We start from the raw sequence: 17642 nt of genomic DNA, 5'->3' as shown, positions 1-17642 counted from the left end.
GTAGGTCATCCACATATACCTTCTTGGTCTTCCCGATCTGGTGCTTGAACATTCAATTAACCAACCTTTGGTATGTCACCCCAGCATTTTTCAATCCGAAGGGCATCACTCGGTAGCAGTAGAGTCCTCTATTAGTTATGAACGCCATCTTCTCCTCATCCACCTTATTCATCCTGATTTGATTATACCTGGAGTAGGCGTCCATAAAGCTTAAGAATTTGTGCCCAGTGGTGGCATCTACAGTGACATCAATCCAAGGGAGTGGGAAGCTGTTCTTGGGACAAACTTTGTTGAGGTCGGTGAAGTTCATGCACATTCTCCATTTACCATCGACTTTTTTGACGAGCACTACATTGGAGGGCCATTCAGAGTAGTGCACCTTCTTATGAAACCCGCCGCTAAGGGCCTATCAATCTACTCAGCTATGGCCATGCATTTCTCTATGCTGAACGACCTTTTTTTCTGCCACAATTTCTTGGCCTCTGGGTTGACATAGAGGCTGTGCTCTATGACCGTATTGTCAATCCCTGGCATGTCTTCATGGCTCTAGGCGAAGACATCTCTGTGTTCGATTATCAACTGTTTTTGGGCCTCTCGATATTATGGTAGGAGGTTTGCACTGACCCTTATGGTGGCAGTTAGGCATTATGGGTGCAACTTTATGATCTCCAAAGGTTGGCCTCGGCCTACAGTAGACTGCTCTTGTCCCTAGCTTCTATGTCCTTTTCCTCTTCTACCCAAAGTGGTGGCAGCGGCTACTAGCCTGCTCCCTTGAGTTACTCACCAAACAGACTGTTGATGCCCCCGCCTTCAATTCCTAGACGTAACACTCTCGTGCTAATATCTGCTCGCCTTGAATTTCATCGACTCCCGCTTTTGTTGAGAACTTCATTTTAAGGTGGTAAGTGGAGGTCACCACCTTTAAGTTGTTAATGGTTGGACGCCCTAATATGGCATTATAGGATGACAGAGCCTTGACCACCAAGAAGTCTGTCATGCTGATTGTGTGGGTGCCTTGCCCAGCCATAACTGGAAGTGTTATGGCACCCATGGGTAGAATGGCTTTTCCCGAAAACCCTTTGAGCAGAGAAGGCGATGGTTGCAGTTTGTCGGGGTTGATACCCAACCTACTGAAAGCATCCCAAAACAGGATGTCGGCCGAACTCCCATTGTCAACCAAGACTCGCCTGGTCGTGTAGTTGGCTATCAGCAGTGTGGCTACTAAGGTGTCATCGTGGGGGTACATAACTCCTTCGCAATCTTCATCCCCGAACGAAATGGTTGGATTTTTCCCATCCTGGGGTATTTGCATGGCCTGTTTGCCATGTATATCTCATGATAACTTGCCCTGCGAGCGTGGGCTTTTCTGCTCGATGTTGTGGCTCTGTCCCTAGTGAAGCCACCTGCTATGGTGCTAATCTCTCCAATAAGGGCCTGCTCTTGGTCTCTTCTTGGCCGAGGAGAGTAATTCCTTCCTTGTTTCTCCTGCTTCTAGTGCTTAAGGCTTCTACTTCGCCTCTGTTCTCGTTGGCGACTCTCTTCCAATTGTGGCTTGATGTAATCAGCTAGCAATTTTTGCCAACTCTCCACTTTCGGAAATCTCATCGACTCACTTCTTTAGAGTGATGCAATCTTCGGTCCAGTGGGAGTTGGTTCAGTGATACGTACAGTAGCGCTGGCCCCTGCCTGGAGAGTGTTCTCAGTTCTTCCTTCCTTATTGGCCTACTGTTCTCCTGAATGCCATGGTTGTTGGGATTAGGCAACACCCTTGGTCCTAGTGACTGGTGTATCGGTCGCGCTTATCATCCTGGTGGCCTCGGCCTTTTGTTCTTTTGTCTTTTTCTTTGGAATTGCTTTGCTTCCTATTCTTCGACTTTGTTTCCTGCTTCCGTGGCTCTAAGAGAGCCTGTAATGTGTCATCCGCATTAATGAAGTCCTTTGCTTGGCCCATGAATCCGCTTAAGGTGGAGAGAGTTCTTCTGGCCAGTTCAGTCATGAACAGGCTTCGGGGCCAGATTCCCTTTAGGAGGGTGGCCAGGGTGATCTTCTCATCTTGGTCATCCGTGGTGAGCCTTTCTTTGTTGAAGCGTGCCAAGTAAGCTTTTAGGTTTTCTCCCTCCTTTTATTTTATGGCTAGCAGATAGGCGATTGGCTTACAGTGCCTTCTACTTGGCCGTAAACTGCGTAAGGAACTATTTTGCCAGCTCCTCAAAACTACCAATGGATTTGGGACGTAGGGCTCCAAACTAACCTCGTGCTATCCCTTTCGGCATTAGTGGGAAGGCATGACAAGCCACTTCCCCAAGGAAGCTGTGAATGGTTATATGTGCTTTGAAGTTTCGAGGTGGTCAAAGGGATCCTTGGATCCGTCATACAGGTCGATTTGCAGCACTTTAAATTTGGACGATAATGGTACCACCATGACTTTCTCGCTGTAAGGAATATCTGTACGAGTAAGAAGGTGCTCCACGGAAGAGGCACCACCCATCCTCTTTGTCATCTCCTCGTACTTGTCAACCAGACTATGAAGTTTGTCATGCATCATTTTCTTCTCTATTTCTTCATTGTTTACCCCCTTCGCACTGTGTGCATCTCCTTCAACCTACCCATTTTGGACAGGGGTCATCCTTCTACCGCTTCAATTCTTCGTTATCCTTTTGCAGTTGCTTGATTGTAATCACCTGTTTTAGCCTTTCTTCAGCTTCTGCTAACCTTGTCTCCACTTCTGTCATGCTTGTTTCTATATCACGATTTGCATGTGATCGCATAATGGTTGGCATATGAAAATCACGTTAAAGTCTGTAATGATCTAACAGACGTCATTGAAAAAGACATGTTTCACACTATCAACCACACGGATGACCTGCGACAATAAAGAGGCAACACTGGTTGCCCTGGGGAGATTTCGATGGTTAAGTCAAAAATATAGTATGAGAATAAGTATATGTAAAAGATGAAGTCAAGTGCTTGTTACCTCTCGTAGGTTATTTATAGAAAGACATAATGCAATGACAACTGGCTCTAGTCACCATTCCCGTGTGCATATCCTTCATGATCCCTTATTAACTGGAGAGGATAACTCCTATTTTGTAGGAATTATATTGCTAAGATGATCATACCCAGCTGTGGGTTTAGTCTCCAACTCTCTAGGGAGTAATCTGCCACGTAGCCATGGTTGCAAGCCTTTTAGCCGTGGCCCTCTCAACCCTAAGCTAATGCTTCGGGTCGGCTTCCTAATCATAGGCTTGGTTACTTGGGAGGCCCAAATATCCCTTCCAATAAATAAGATTCTTCATCCCACCCCACAAAAAAAGATAAAAAGAAAGTAAGGGACGATGTTATTGTGGGATGCCTAATCATTGATTTTCCCATGTAACAACCATTCTTTAGAAAGGAATCTTTCTTCGCTATATAGTTTATAAATGGATTTAATCGCTGAATTTGCTTAATATGGGTGATGGGTGAAAGGAAGTTCGGTTGCTATTTCCAAGACAAGAATGAACTACACTAATTGCAGATAATATTTGATTTGAAAACAGTAAAAGCGTTGTCGTAACTTCTTGTTGCATGTGTACTACTCGGGAGCTTCGTCGTGTTTTCCAGTGATGTAGAGGGAATAAGAGTTATATATGGTACGGCCAACGAGAAGTGGTTTGGATTTAAAGATAAATTGAGATGGATTGAGATGGTCTGTGAATAATAAAATAAAAGTTGAATTATTTATTATATTTTATATGAGAATTTAGAAAAGTTATTTTGAGATTTGAAAAAGTTGAATTGTTTATTATATTTATATGAAAATTTAAGAAAGTTATAATAATAAGATAAAATAAATTGAGATAAATTGAGGTGAGTTTTAAATACAAACAAAATAACATTAAGGCATAAAATCAATAGTATGGAAATGGACCAGAAAAGCTACGTTAGGTGAATACGCACTTTTCGGTCTGTGTTCATTACAAGTCTCGAGTGGCAGTCTTTTTTATACAGCATCATGATTTCATATTTTTTAAATTCTGAAAAATGATAATAAAATGTATAAATTATATATATATATTTTAAATAAGTATTTAAATTTGAAATCTATATAAAAATAATTTTTTTTAATGATTAGGCATATTCATCATTGTGCTCATTTTTTTAAAAAATAGTACTCGTGACTTACACGCTCTAAGATTGTATCTAACATTATTTCTACATAAAATAGATTTCAAAATAATGCTAAATACAATCATAAGTTGTGTAAGCGCCGTACAATCATTTTAAAAAATAGTGAGATCTACTATTAAAAAATTAATTTTTTCTATTTGAGTCTCATATTTACTTTTTTTTTTTAAATGAGTGTGCGACACTTATGTACTCTATAGCTGTAAATATCTTTCTCTAGATTTCACCATATTTATTAAAAGTTTAAAAGAGGTCTCATCTTTATTCTGATGATAAATCTGAGATCAAAAGTTTCAAAATTTAACTAATGTGGAATCCAACTTTTAAATTTAAGATCATGATTTTTAAAGTTTGTATTAAAATTTTAAGATTTAAAAGGAGAAATGGATATATTTTTATAACTAACCAAATAAATTTTTACTACGTATAAGATCATGCTAAAATATAAGTATTACAAGATGGCCACATTAATCTTTCAAATCCCGTTTGGCTCTTCATTTTCTTTCAAGTAATTTCATTACAAGAGTCAAGGAGAATGACTTTTTGCGACATTGAAAATTGTTGCAAAAATTACTATATGCGCTGCAAAACGTCCATTAATTATCGCTGCTAGGTGGATGGTAATACTATGACTGAAAGCTATCCATTGCATGGATTCATACTTGGATGCAAATACATTGACTTTTGGATTCATACTAGGATGTTTTGTAGCAAAAAGCTATCATAAACAGTTATTGTTGTTGTCGCAATACTTATTTGCTGCAATTTTGTTGTCACAAGTATTTGTAGAGGCATTTGTGATGTGGCTGTGCAGCAAGAGAGAGGGATGAGAGACGGATTGGCAAACCGAGAAAGTGAGAGATGCATATGAACAAAAAGAAAAGGGAGACAGATGATAGGGATGGACGGAGACTTACCAGTGTGACGAAGCTGCCACTGGCGATGGCGAGGGACTGCAGCGCTGCAAGGAGAGAGAACAAACAGAAGATTTGGGACAAGAGAGTGACGTCAGGGGGTGGGGGTTCAAAGGGGGCCAAGATGAAATGAAAAATGATTTAAACTTCAGCGATTAGGGTTTTTCTCTTTCTTTTTTAATTGCGATCTTTTTACTGCAATTTAGTGTTGCTGCAAATAGTTAAATAATCTTCTCAAATAGCTAAATATTATCCAATACATTTAGCAACAAAATAGTATCGTCGTAAAAGACACAAAAGGCGTCGACATTATTTTTTCCATCTAAACTAATTGGGCGATGTGTTTTTTGTCGCAAAATGTTTTTTATTTTTTTGACGAATTCCTAGTCGTTGCAAATAAAATGACGAAAAGTGAGAAATGTTTTTTGTGGCAATAATAAGACCTTTAGCGGGAAAAACAAATACAACTGTTCACTTACCTAAGTTGCACCCTTAGTGGCGAAAAGTTGCAACTAGGTAAAATTGGCCACAAAAGATGAGTTTTAGTGTTGATTTATTTGGGGACTGAAATGATTTGGTTGCAAAATCCCTATATTCTTCTAGTGTAATTTAGATTTTTTTAATATATAAATCGTTGTAAGTTAAATAACTTTATGAAGTAACTAAGATTTAGAGTGCAAGAAAAATATGAATATGAAGTACATTTTAAAGTATGTAGTGAATATTTAATTGTGTTTATTGTATGTCTTATTTTATATATCTATCTCTTTCTATTTTAGATATTAGGGCTAACCGAACAATGCCTACAACCTTGATCAATGGAATAATAAATACCTTTCTTGTGGCATTTTTTTAAGAGAAACTGTCATAATTCATTAATCAGAAAAACTTACACCTATGACCTGATATATTCTGGGATGTCCTCATATCAAATATTACATTATAAACCAAAATAATGTGTTTGGAGCTCCACGAGTATACTATTTCCTTTTGTGACTGGCCTAGTATTCAATATTGCTAATACTCTCTACAGATAAACTTCCAAAAGACAACACTTTCTGTCTAAACAGAGACTCAACCTCACACTTCATAGAAAGATAGGAATCAACCTATACAGCAAAACATCCGAGAGACAAACTCTTTTTTTATTTTAATTAATAATAAGGAAACCAAAAAAGAAATCAGTAATATAGATGTGAAAAAGGAAGGATTATAGTTTGAACTAACTTTGATAAACTTTAGAATCTATCACAGCCTATGAAAGTAACACACTTGTTTATTTCAGCCACAAAGGTCAAATCTGAAAGGTCTAGTGGTGGTGAGTCTGGTGATTTGGTGCATGTGTCGAGAAGAGCTGCTGGAAGGGTTGGCCTATGAGGACAACGTGCAGATGTGGGCGGAGCATGAGAACTTCACACGGTGATTGATATGAACCCGCGGGAATGAAAACCCTTGAATCCACAATCAATTTGAAAACTCTCCAGTTCTCCTTCTTTCAAGCCCATCTTGAGTGTTGGGCTCTTGCTAGCTTCATCCCAAGTGGATTGCACCAATCCGTGCATTGCTTCCTTGATCTTCTTGGCCCTTGATCTTGTAATTGGCCTATCTGGAATTTGTAAATGATCTTTAAAAGTAGGCCCAACTTGGTTTCCATCAGTGATTTTTGCAAAACCACCACTTTCCCCCCAATGAAAATGTGAATCTGCTAATGCCGTGTGTCTCTCGAGTTGACGGAAAGTTGTAAATTTGTCTTTTTGGCTTTGAAAAAAGTAAAATAAAACTAAGCAAAAGCAACTTTGATAGACAAGGTGAGTGAATGGAGGAAGAAGTTTTGTTCCCTTATTTTGACCGCTCATATATTTAAATATTTTTTAAATTTGTTTCTTAATAGTTAAGGAAGTGACTATTAGTGTATTGATATTTTTTTATTTTTTAAAAATGGCTAAATATGTTTAAAAAATATTTGAAATAAAAAGAAAAAAAATAGTGTAATTTATAATAGGCAGCCCATAGAATGGTTACATAGAGGCAGCAAGTAGCACAACTCTATAAATATATATATATATATAAATATATATTATCTTCCTTATACTTAAAAGCATCTATAAAACGTGAACAGTAATGAATACTCCTGTGAACAGTAATGAATACTCATGTCAATAGTATTTCAGCGTCTGTGTTTTTGGTGTCTCGTTCCTTTGCATGATTTCTTTTGTCTTTCGGTCACGATTTTAGTTCTTCTTTGTTGAGTCTCAAGCATCTAGTTGGTGCTACTGCTGCTTTGTGATGTCACGATCGAAAATATCTGGCCTGTTGATAGGAGGGATGGAGGGCAGAGACGTGTTGTGGTTTTTCAACATCTGCAGAGCTTTCAGACTTGGGTGGAGGAAGAAAAAAATTCTCCCGTGCTGTTTGAGACTTCTTCTTCTCGCCGCTTGTATGAATTCTTCTTTAATTTTACTTCTGCATCTTGTTTTTCTTTTTGACATGTTTATTTTCTTTCTACATATTCAACAACGAGCTATGCAAATGCTCGTTTGTTTTCTTCTTCTAACAGGGTGGAGCTATGCATGTTTGTCTTCTTTCTTCGTTTTTGTTTTTCCCCCGTACGAATTCTTCTTCCTTTCAGATTTTCTTGCTTCGTTTCCTTCGTTTAAAGACCTTATTTGATTGTTGGTTTTTGGTTTGAAGAGAGAGAGCGAGAGAGTTGCCATGAGAAATGGGTTTGTGCCTGGGGGAAGGGAGGAGCAATGGGTGGCTGGAAGAGCATGCGTTAGTCGCCGAAGGAAGGAGAGCTCGGTGGTGGTTGTTCGGTGGTCGTCGGTGGCCTGGGTGGCGGCGTACGGTGGATTAAGTGGACTGAAATGGGTAAAACCCATTTTGGTTGGATTACCGTAGGGGAGAGAGAGAGAGCTACTCGTAGAGGAGATCGGTGGTGCCTGGCTTGGTAGCCGTCGTGATGGGGAGTCGTCGGTGGTGGCGGTGAGGCTGGGTGGCCACATACGGCGGCGCAACTGGAGAGAAATAGGTGAAACTCATTTCGGTTGGGTTACCGCAAGGGAGAGAGAGAGTCGCGCGTGGGAGAGATCGGTGGTGGTTGCCTTGGTCGCCGGCGTGAGGGTGGTCGTTAGTGGTAGCGGTGAGGCTGGGCGGCACACGGCCGCCAGGGCTGGGCTAAAGGACAATCAACCATGGGGAAGAATCGGGCCAGAGGAGAGAGAAAGAAAGTGAGAAAATAAAAAAATAATAATAAAATCACTATAATAAAATCACTATTATATATAAAAATAAAAAAATATAATCGCTATAATATTTATCACTATTATATATAAATAAAAAATAAATCACTAATATTTATCACTATTATATATAAAAATAAAAAATAAAATCACTATAATATTTATCACTATTATATATAAAAATAAAATAAAATCACTAAAATATTTATCACTATTATGTAAAAATAAAATTATCGAATAGTCAACAACTCATCATACTTTATACATCCAAACAACTCAAAATATTCTCAATTAGACACACAAACCCACACCAAATGGAGAATAGGTAGAACGTGCACAGTTGGTTTTATAAATTTATGCAAAAAGAAAAAAACCTGTCTTCATGTTTGATACAAATGAATGAACTAAGTTTCTTTATTTTAATATTAATTAGAATGTTATTGTATGGTGAATTGTCAATATAGTTTTATAAATAGTACTGTACATCCAAATATATATATTAAAGTGTATACTTATTAAACTATATTTGAAATAATTAAGAGCATGTACAATATTTTTCAATCAATGCAACAAAACTGGGTAGGCAATAATCCAAATCTTCACACTGAATTAAGCAATATATAGACTAATGAAGTTAAAAAAATATTTATCACTGTTATGTAAAAATAAAATTATCAAATAGTCAACAACTCAACATACTTTATACGTCCAAACAACTTAAAATACTCTTAATGAGACCCAGAAACCCACTCCAAATGGAGAATAGGTAGAACATGCACAGTTGGTTGTATAAATTTATGCAGAAAGAAAAAGCCTATCTTCCTATTTGATACAAATGAATGAGTTAAGTTTCTTTATTTTAATATTAATTAGAATGTTATTGTATGGTGAATTGCCAATTTTGTTTTATAAATAGTACTATACCTCCAAATGAAACGTACAAATTTCTTTTATTATCCATTTCCTTCAAAATATTTTAAATATGTAATTGATTAGGTATCAATTTCTTAATGAGGTGCCAGGCTAATTAATTACTTTATATTTAACTGTTGAGTTGAATGCATGGATACATCTCATCCAACTCACATATATATATTGAAGTGTATACTTATTAAACTACATTTGAAATAATTAAGAACATGTACAACATCTTCCAATCAATGCAACAAAACTGGGTAGGCAATGATCTAAATCTTCACACTGAATTAAGCCATATATAGATTAAAGACTGATGAAGTTGAAAAATATAAAGTTAAAGTCTAATTATAATTTCTTAAGAGGAAAATGTACCAGAAACTAAAATGCCAATACTTTTTTATGAATAGTACTGTACCTCCAAAACTCATGCTTTTATAATTTTATAAAATGAAGATACCTTGGTATAAACAACCATCTCTTCCTTTTTGTTTTCTTCTATAAGAGTCTTTACAAAAAAATGATTTTTTTAAAATCTCTTTTCTAATTACAATTAAATATCTCAACTACTTGAGCACTAATTAGTGAAACCTTTATTCAATACATAGTGACAAGAAATGGTTTTGAAACCTCTATCACACTAAGACAACATAGTGATAGGTTTATGATGTTGCTCTTCAGGGCATGGGCTCTGATCCAGTAGTCTAGCATGCATGAATCTCTGTCCCCGTCAATTAGTCACAATCTCCCCCATTACTACTTCAAAAGTAGTCCCAAGCTGGTTGAGGCTTGATATGCTTAGTGGACTTTTTTACCTCAATTATAATGAATTCATCTCATGAAGAGTTCAGTTCAACGAGGCCCATTGAACTACCTTGAGAAAAAGTAGTTGGCCCATGAGTATATATGCATTTTACAGCCCAAACATTCCTTTCTTACAAGATAGGCGGTTTTAATTTTTGTACGTGTCAAAAAATGAATTAAAAAAATGGAAAATTATTGTTGCCATAAACTCATTTGAAGAGTTTGGTAGGCAGCTGTACGGAGATATTTGATGAATGAGATGATATAGAATTTTGTTAATAGTAGTAAGATAATTTGTAAATAATAGTGAGATAATTTTTTGATTCGTTTAAAGAGTTGATTTGGTTGTGAGTTTTTGGTTTGGACCTTCTTCGTCTGGAATTCATATTAAAAGAGCCATATAATTTTTATACTTGTTGGTAGTACAGTCCTAATTTTCATTCTCCATTCTTTTCAGCTCGGTTAAGTTTGCTAAGTTGGTTGGATTTCTTTCATCTACTTCCAATAGCTCCAAGGTAACCGACGATGCTCTGAATGTATCTATTTTAATGGTTGGTTTTGGCTTATTGGAATATATATTTCGATTGAAAAAATTTTTGACCTTGCATCATCATGAATTTCTCTTCTCAATTGAAAAAGACTAACTATAAAGAATTACACATTATCTTCTATTCAATGTGGGCCAACTGTACGAAATGACTAGAAATCACGACTTTAAAACTTCTATCACACTGAGATAAGAAATAAGAAATATTTCGAGAAAAAAATTATGTTTATTAAATTATTGGTTTTAAAACACATTATTTTCCCATTATCTAAATTTCTTGTTTTTAGTTTTCTTGATAAGTGAGGTTCATATGATTGATTATTAAGTAATTCCAATGAGCATATAGTGGTGTATATATAAGAGTCTACAAACAAAATATAACATTCTCATGGATTTCAGAATTTGTTGCTTCCTTTTATTCGTTTAAAGAGTTGATTTGGTTGCAAGTTTTTGGTTTTGACCTTCTTCGTCTGGAATTCATACTAAAAGGGTCATATAATTTTTATACTTGTTGGTAGTACATTCCTAATTTTTATTCTCCATTCTTTTCAGCTCAATTGAGTTTGCCAAGTTGGTTGGACTTCTTTCGTCTACTTCAATAACCCCAAGGTAACCGACGATGCTCTGAATGTATCTATTTCAATGGTTGGTTTTGGCCTGTTCGAACATATATTTGGATTGAAAAGGTTTTTGACCTTGCATCATTATGAGTTTTTCTTCTATTCAGTTGTCAACAAGAGTTGCTTTGTTGCATGTATAAATAAAGAGTGGTAAGCTTGCTGAAAAACATCCTAGGATAAACGATTGGTATAGAGCTCTTTCTTTAAAAGAAGAAGAACATATACGACGAAAAAAGAGAGAAAGATATCTTCAACAAAGAAATTCTACAAATGATACTATTCAACATGAAGATCAATTTCTCTCTCAATCAATCATTCACAATGAAACAAATGTGTTACAAGGTGATGTAGAATTCATGCATAATAATGAAAAGGTCAGGCCACCTGTACAAAAAGGCAACGTATTTTTCGTGCTGACGCTGGGACTAGTGATGTATCTTCCGTAGAACAAATTGAGTATTGTTCTAATATTGATAGTTCCAGAATTCCCTATCAGCAAATAAGCACAGTTGAAATTGTGTCAACAGAACCTCTTCATTTTGACAATGCCACAATGTCTTTGACACTTGGGGCAATAAATACATGTACAAAAAAATGTACATACACCTGGTCAACTTCCGATCGAGCAGGTTTATTGTACATCCTTTGTTTTCACCGTACTTTCCCATTAATCATCTTATTATTATTATTTTATTCAACATCAATCATTTATTCAATAGGCTCCTTCTTTTTTTTCGATACCAACCCAACTTTGAGACAAAGATATCAACAACTTCTCAGGGTAAGAAATGTGTATAAAATTGAGTCGTAATTTTTTCCTTTTTCTTTCTTCCTTATATGCAGCTTTATTAAATGATACATCTATTGGAAATCATAGCACTTTTAAGAGTTTGCTTCATTTCTTTGGTCTTTTTTTTTTCTTTCTTTTTTCTCCATATGAAAGCTGCATCAACGATCAGCTGGTCTTAGAAAAATATTACAAACAGTGTCATCTGGGATAACTTTGTTACCATCAGTTCCATTATGTAGATATTGTGAAGTAAAAAGATTTCTTCATGAGACGAATGGTTTTTGTTATGCCGATGGAACAATCTCTTTAACTGCAAATGATGTTCCGGAACAACTTTACCATTTGTTTACCTTTAACACAGTTGAATCTGTCAACTTTCTTACATATGTGCACACATATATCAATAGGTTTGCTTTTACATCATTTGGGGTTAAATTTGATAGAGATTTGTGCAGAAGAAATAGAGCAATTTATACATTCCGAGCTCAAGGTCAAATTTATCATTACCTTAATGATTTGGTTCCTTTGGATGGACGTCTTATGTATCTACAACTGTATTTTTATGATACTGAATGTGAATTGAACAATCGTGTTAATGACACTGGAAAGTTGGATTAATCAATTATTGCTCAACTCTTGGACATTCTTCATGTTAATCCATACTCAACATTCTTTCGAACCCTTGGGGATTTGTCCAATTTGAAAAACTACAAAATCCATGTTAGGTCAGATGTGAGTTTAGATCAGTGTGTTTTTAACGCTCCATCAGCTTCCCAAGTAGTAGTCATTTGGATTGAAGATGATGATTCAAAGTGCTTGAGAGGATGAAATATTGTCGTATTCAATCATGCAGGTGGGAGTAATATTGTCTATTACTATTTTGACTGTTATGATCTAATGCAATATCCAAGAGATTGATGAAATCCAAGAATTTCAATCAACTCGATGGATTGCTCCACCAGAAGCCATGTGGCGGATATATGGCTTTACTCTTAATGAGATATATCCATCAGTTTACAGTTTACATCTACATCTTGAATATCAACACCCGGTAGCTTTTCATGCACATGACGACTTGAACAATGTTCTGAGATTTGATTTCTTGGCAAAATCAATGTTGATTGAATTTTTTTCAACAAATCAGGTCAATGAAAATGTCCGAATGCTATTGTACAAAGAGTTTCCTGAGGTTTTTTTTTAGAGCCAACAGCATAAAATATGGACTCCAAGGAAGAAGAAAATTGTTATAGGCCGCATTGTTACAGCATGCCCATTCGAAGATGAAAGGTACTACTTACAGATATTATTAAATCTATAAGAGGTCGTTTGTCGTTTGACCACATCAAAACAGTTGGCGGTGTCATTGCACCAACCTTTCGTGAAGCAGCTACATTACATGGTTTGTTAGAAAGAGATACCAGTTTACAAGGTTGTATGCAAGAGGGTTCCTTGTACCAAATACTACACAGTTTAAGATAGTTATTTGCAACAATTTTGTTATATTGTAATCCAACAAATCCTAGAGAACTTTGAGAATGTTTTGAACAGGATATGTCAAGTGATTTCCAAACAAGTGATGCAACATCAGCAGATATTAGGACAAAAAATCTTAAAAAGTATCTCTTCTACACTTGAATCAATGGGAAAAGACATAAATATGTTTCATTTAATAGAACATGATGTTTCTTTTGATCAAAACGAAATTGAATCTAGGGAAATAAATGATGAATTTGCAGTCTTGATACCATAGGAAGATCTATGGCTTCAATGACTCTTAATCTTGAACAACAACATGCATACGAATCAATTTTACAGAAAGTCCTTCTAAATGAATCTGCTGTATTTTTTATTGACAGTCTTGGAAGAATAGGGAAGACATTCCTATATAAAGCACTCCTCGCTGCAGTGAGATCAAGAAACTTAATTGCACTTGCAACTGTATCGTCTGGTGTTGCTGCATCTATTTTACGTGGGGGTCGAATAGCACATTCATGCTTCAAAATTCTATTAGATCTTGACAAAAATAGTACTTGTAGTGTAAGCAAACAATATGCTCTTGCCAAATTGTTACATCTTACAAAGTTAATCATATGAGATGAAACACCTATATCTAGAAAAGAATGTATGGAAGCAATGGATAAAATGTTACAGGACATAACTGATTCAAGATAGCCATTTGGTGGAAAAGTTACTGTATTTGGTGGAGATTTTCATCAAGTCTTACATGTGATTCGTAAAGGCACAAGACAACAAGAAGTTGATGCCAGTTTAACATCATCATATTTGTAGTCCACTCTAACTAAGATTAGGTTGAGTAAAAATATGCGAGCAAGATTCGATCTAAATTTCTCAAATTATTTATTTCAGGTCGGAAATGGAATAACACTAATCACAATTGAGAACAAGATAAAAATTTCCAATGAAATGCTTATTCCTTACGAAAATGATGCGGAGTCCTTAAATAATCTGATCGATGCGGTCTTTCAGGATATTGGCAGTTATTCAGAAAATTTATCCAAAATGACAAATCGAACTATCTTGACACCAAAGAACAATTTTATCGATGAAATAAATGCAATGCTCATTCAAAGATTTCCTAGTGAAGTTACACAATACTCTAGCTTCGAAGAAACAATTGATATATTAGAATAGGGCATTATGGAGGATTTTTTAAATATATTAACACGAAATGGACTTCCTCCCCATGAATTGTTACTAAAAAAAAAGTATCCTATCATGTTACTCAGAAATGTGAATCCTTCAGAAGGCCTGTGTAATGGAACATGCCTTATTTGCCCCAACTTTGAACGAAATGTTATTGATACTGAAATTGCAGTTGGTCACCACAGTGGGAAAAGAGTTTTCATACCAATGATTCATTTCTTGCCAAATGCAGACGATAATATTAGTTTCCCATTCAAAAGAACACAATTCCCTATCAGACTAAGTTTTGCGATGATAATAAATAAAGTACAATGGCAAACATTAGATTTTGTTGATGTATACTTGCCTCAACCTGTATTCTGTCATGGACAACTATATGTGGCATTGTCAAGAGCCAAGACTTCTACTTCAATAAAAGTTTTTATAAGACCAGTATCAATTAATGATCGTGAAGAAACTGAAACAAAAAATATTGTTCATAGAGAATTACTAACACTAGCATATCCATCATGAACTTCCGTGAGTAATCTAATTCCAATATATTTCTCCTGATTGAATACAATTTATTTTTTCATTGTGTATTTTTCTCAACTTCCTATTTTTTTTATTTATTAAAAATGTTTTGTCTAAATTCAATTATTTATACTAATATCTTTTTTTTTCTTTGTGCATGGGTAGCCTTCAACATGCGGACTGTCCATACATCAATCAAGGACATTACTCCAAGTATAAGAAATTGGAGCATCAAGATGATTGTGTCAAACAAATCTCCCAAACGTACTGCACAACATCCTCCGGCAAAATATCAAAATCTGACATTGATAGACTCCGAGGTAATACATTGTCATCATTATCATACTTGCAAAAACACACTTAATGTTTATATTGTGTTCTTTTACATGATATATCTAAAATAAATATGTTCTCTCCTTACAAAATAGATTCATTCTAACTATATTCTCAAATTAAATCCTACATGTATATGTTTAATAAATACTACTTTACAATCAATTGAATGCATATAACTATTTATTTATATAATATTGTGCAGGGCAACCGACTGGAAGCAATAATTTTTGGCAAAGATATAAACCTACGTAATGACATGTTACACATCTTCCGGTTGTACTACATTAGCAATGCCTATGTTAGGCCTTTGGATCCCAGACATATAATCGAAGCACATGAATACCAGTGGATCCTAAATTCAAGAACAATCATCGAAAACATTCCAGATGATGAAAATGAATTACAACCACCAGAATATAATATTATCTCATTCACCAATCTGCATAATTACAAAAACACTGGATCTGAAATAGGTAAATGCCACATTAATATATTTAATTTATTTCTTGATACTCTTATTTAGTTTTTCACAAAAAAAAATTAAACATAATTGGGTAAGTATTTTGGAGGTCACAGTACACATGAAACCTCCTAGAGAAATTACCTTAATACATGGGCCAACAAAGATCCAAAAAATATATATTATTGACCAAAGGTAAACAAGATTTCTTAACTATATATGTAATGTTGATAACTCTTTAATTATCTTGTTCTTAATACTATTTTGTCATATTATACTTTTAAATACTTCCCCCTAAATTTTACAGCCTAATGTTCATATGGTTGACTATGTGGGGTCGGTTTGTGCATTGTGAATGTCAGACAATCTCTCATATTATTGAAGCTAAACCAACTCTACTTGCAACACGTTTAAAAGTCGGTTCATATAATGGTACATTACATAACTTACAATATTAGAATCTATTAAATATAGAATATCATTATCTACTAACTATTTTTATTTCTTTACAATATAGGTATCTCTCTTTCATCTCAACCGACGAGTGTATTTACCTTAAATCCTGCAATTCCTGGTGCAACTCCATTGTGTCAGTGGTAATTCTTTCTTACCTTATTACATATATAATCTGTACCTATTATAAAAAAAACCTGGACATTCTATACTATATTAATAATTTTCAAAATATATACACAAAATGCATATTCATTGACTAGCTTTAAAAATATTTTTTCTTTTATACTTTTCTCTCCATGATTTTTCTCATTCCTTTTAAATTCTTCTAAAACTATTAAGGACAATGCTTAATCATGCACTGCTTGAAGAAATCGTCGAAAAAAATTTGCATTGCACATCAGCATTGGCATCAACTGTTGATGTCAAAGACATAATTAAGATTGATGATATTGCTGGCTTCCTTAAATCATTACAACCAATGATGGTATATTTCTACGGTCGTCTTCAACTTTTTTTTTCTATATATATTGCCTGTTAAAAATACTGCACATGCATTTTTAAAATAAATACAATCTTCTCCTAAAGCTTCATACTATTTACAACCATTTAAGAATATGTGTCTATTCTAAATATAATGCAGAAGGCAAGATTTTGGATTAAAGCAACCATTTTTGTAGTTGATTTCTATCGAATATTCTTCTACATGTCTTGCATTGGATGTAAGAAGGGAACAGGATATGAACAAAATAAAAAATTATTGTGTTATCATTGCAAGTATATAAGTAATACACAACTACGGTATATATGTTATATTCATATTTTACGTCATGAATATAGTTTGTTTAATCAGTTTTATGTTATATTCAAATTATTGTTTAATCATTCAGACTCATGAATATAGTTTGTTTATACAACAGTTGAGCCTACATTGACATCGACGATGACAGTGGACGATTGGGAGATGTCATGTTTGGTGAAATTGCAGAAGAAGCTTTAGGTCACACAACAATCGAATTAATGGAACACATAGGGGAGGTAACCAACTTGTTCATATTCATATTTCTATTTTTTAAAAAATGATCTTAGATGTTCAAATAGTGAGTTGCATAAATTTTCTTTCTTATACACTAAATTAAACAAATGTTGTAAATTATATTAGAAATGTCTAAATTCTAAACACGAAATCCTTTCAGTGCATAAATGTTAGTTCATTACGA

General features: G+C 34.9%; 1 protein-coding gene across 1 annotated transcript; it reads right to left on the bottom strand.

The window, feature by feature from the left end:
* Nucleotides 1–817: 817 nt before the first annotated feature.
* LOC121235367 lies at nucleotides 818–1312 on the bottom strand. The gene has a single exon (XM_041131716.1). The coding sequence runs from the start codon at nucleotides 1310–1312 to the stop codon at nucleotides 818–820; it is 495 nt and encodes a 164-aa protein (XP_040987650.1).
* Nucleotides 1313–17642: the final 16330 nt, after the last annotated feature.

The sequence above is a fragment of the Juglans microcarpa x Juglans regia genome, chromosome 6D, assembly GCF_004785595.1.
Source record: "Juglans microcarpa x Juglans regia isolate MS1-56 chromosome 6D, Jm3101_v1.0, whole genome shotgun sequence".
NCBI classification, from domain to species: domain Eukaryota; kingdom Viridiplantae; phylum Streptophyta; class Magnoliopsida; order Fagales; family Juglandaceae; genus Juglans; species Juglans microcarpa x Juglans regia.
The sequence above is the reverse complement of the archived record's forward strand: the minus strand, read 5'-3'. Positions and strand labels throughout refer to the sequence as shown.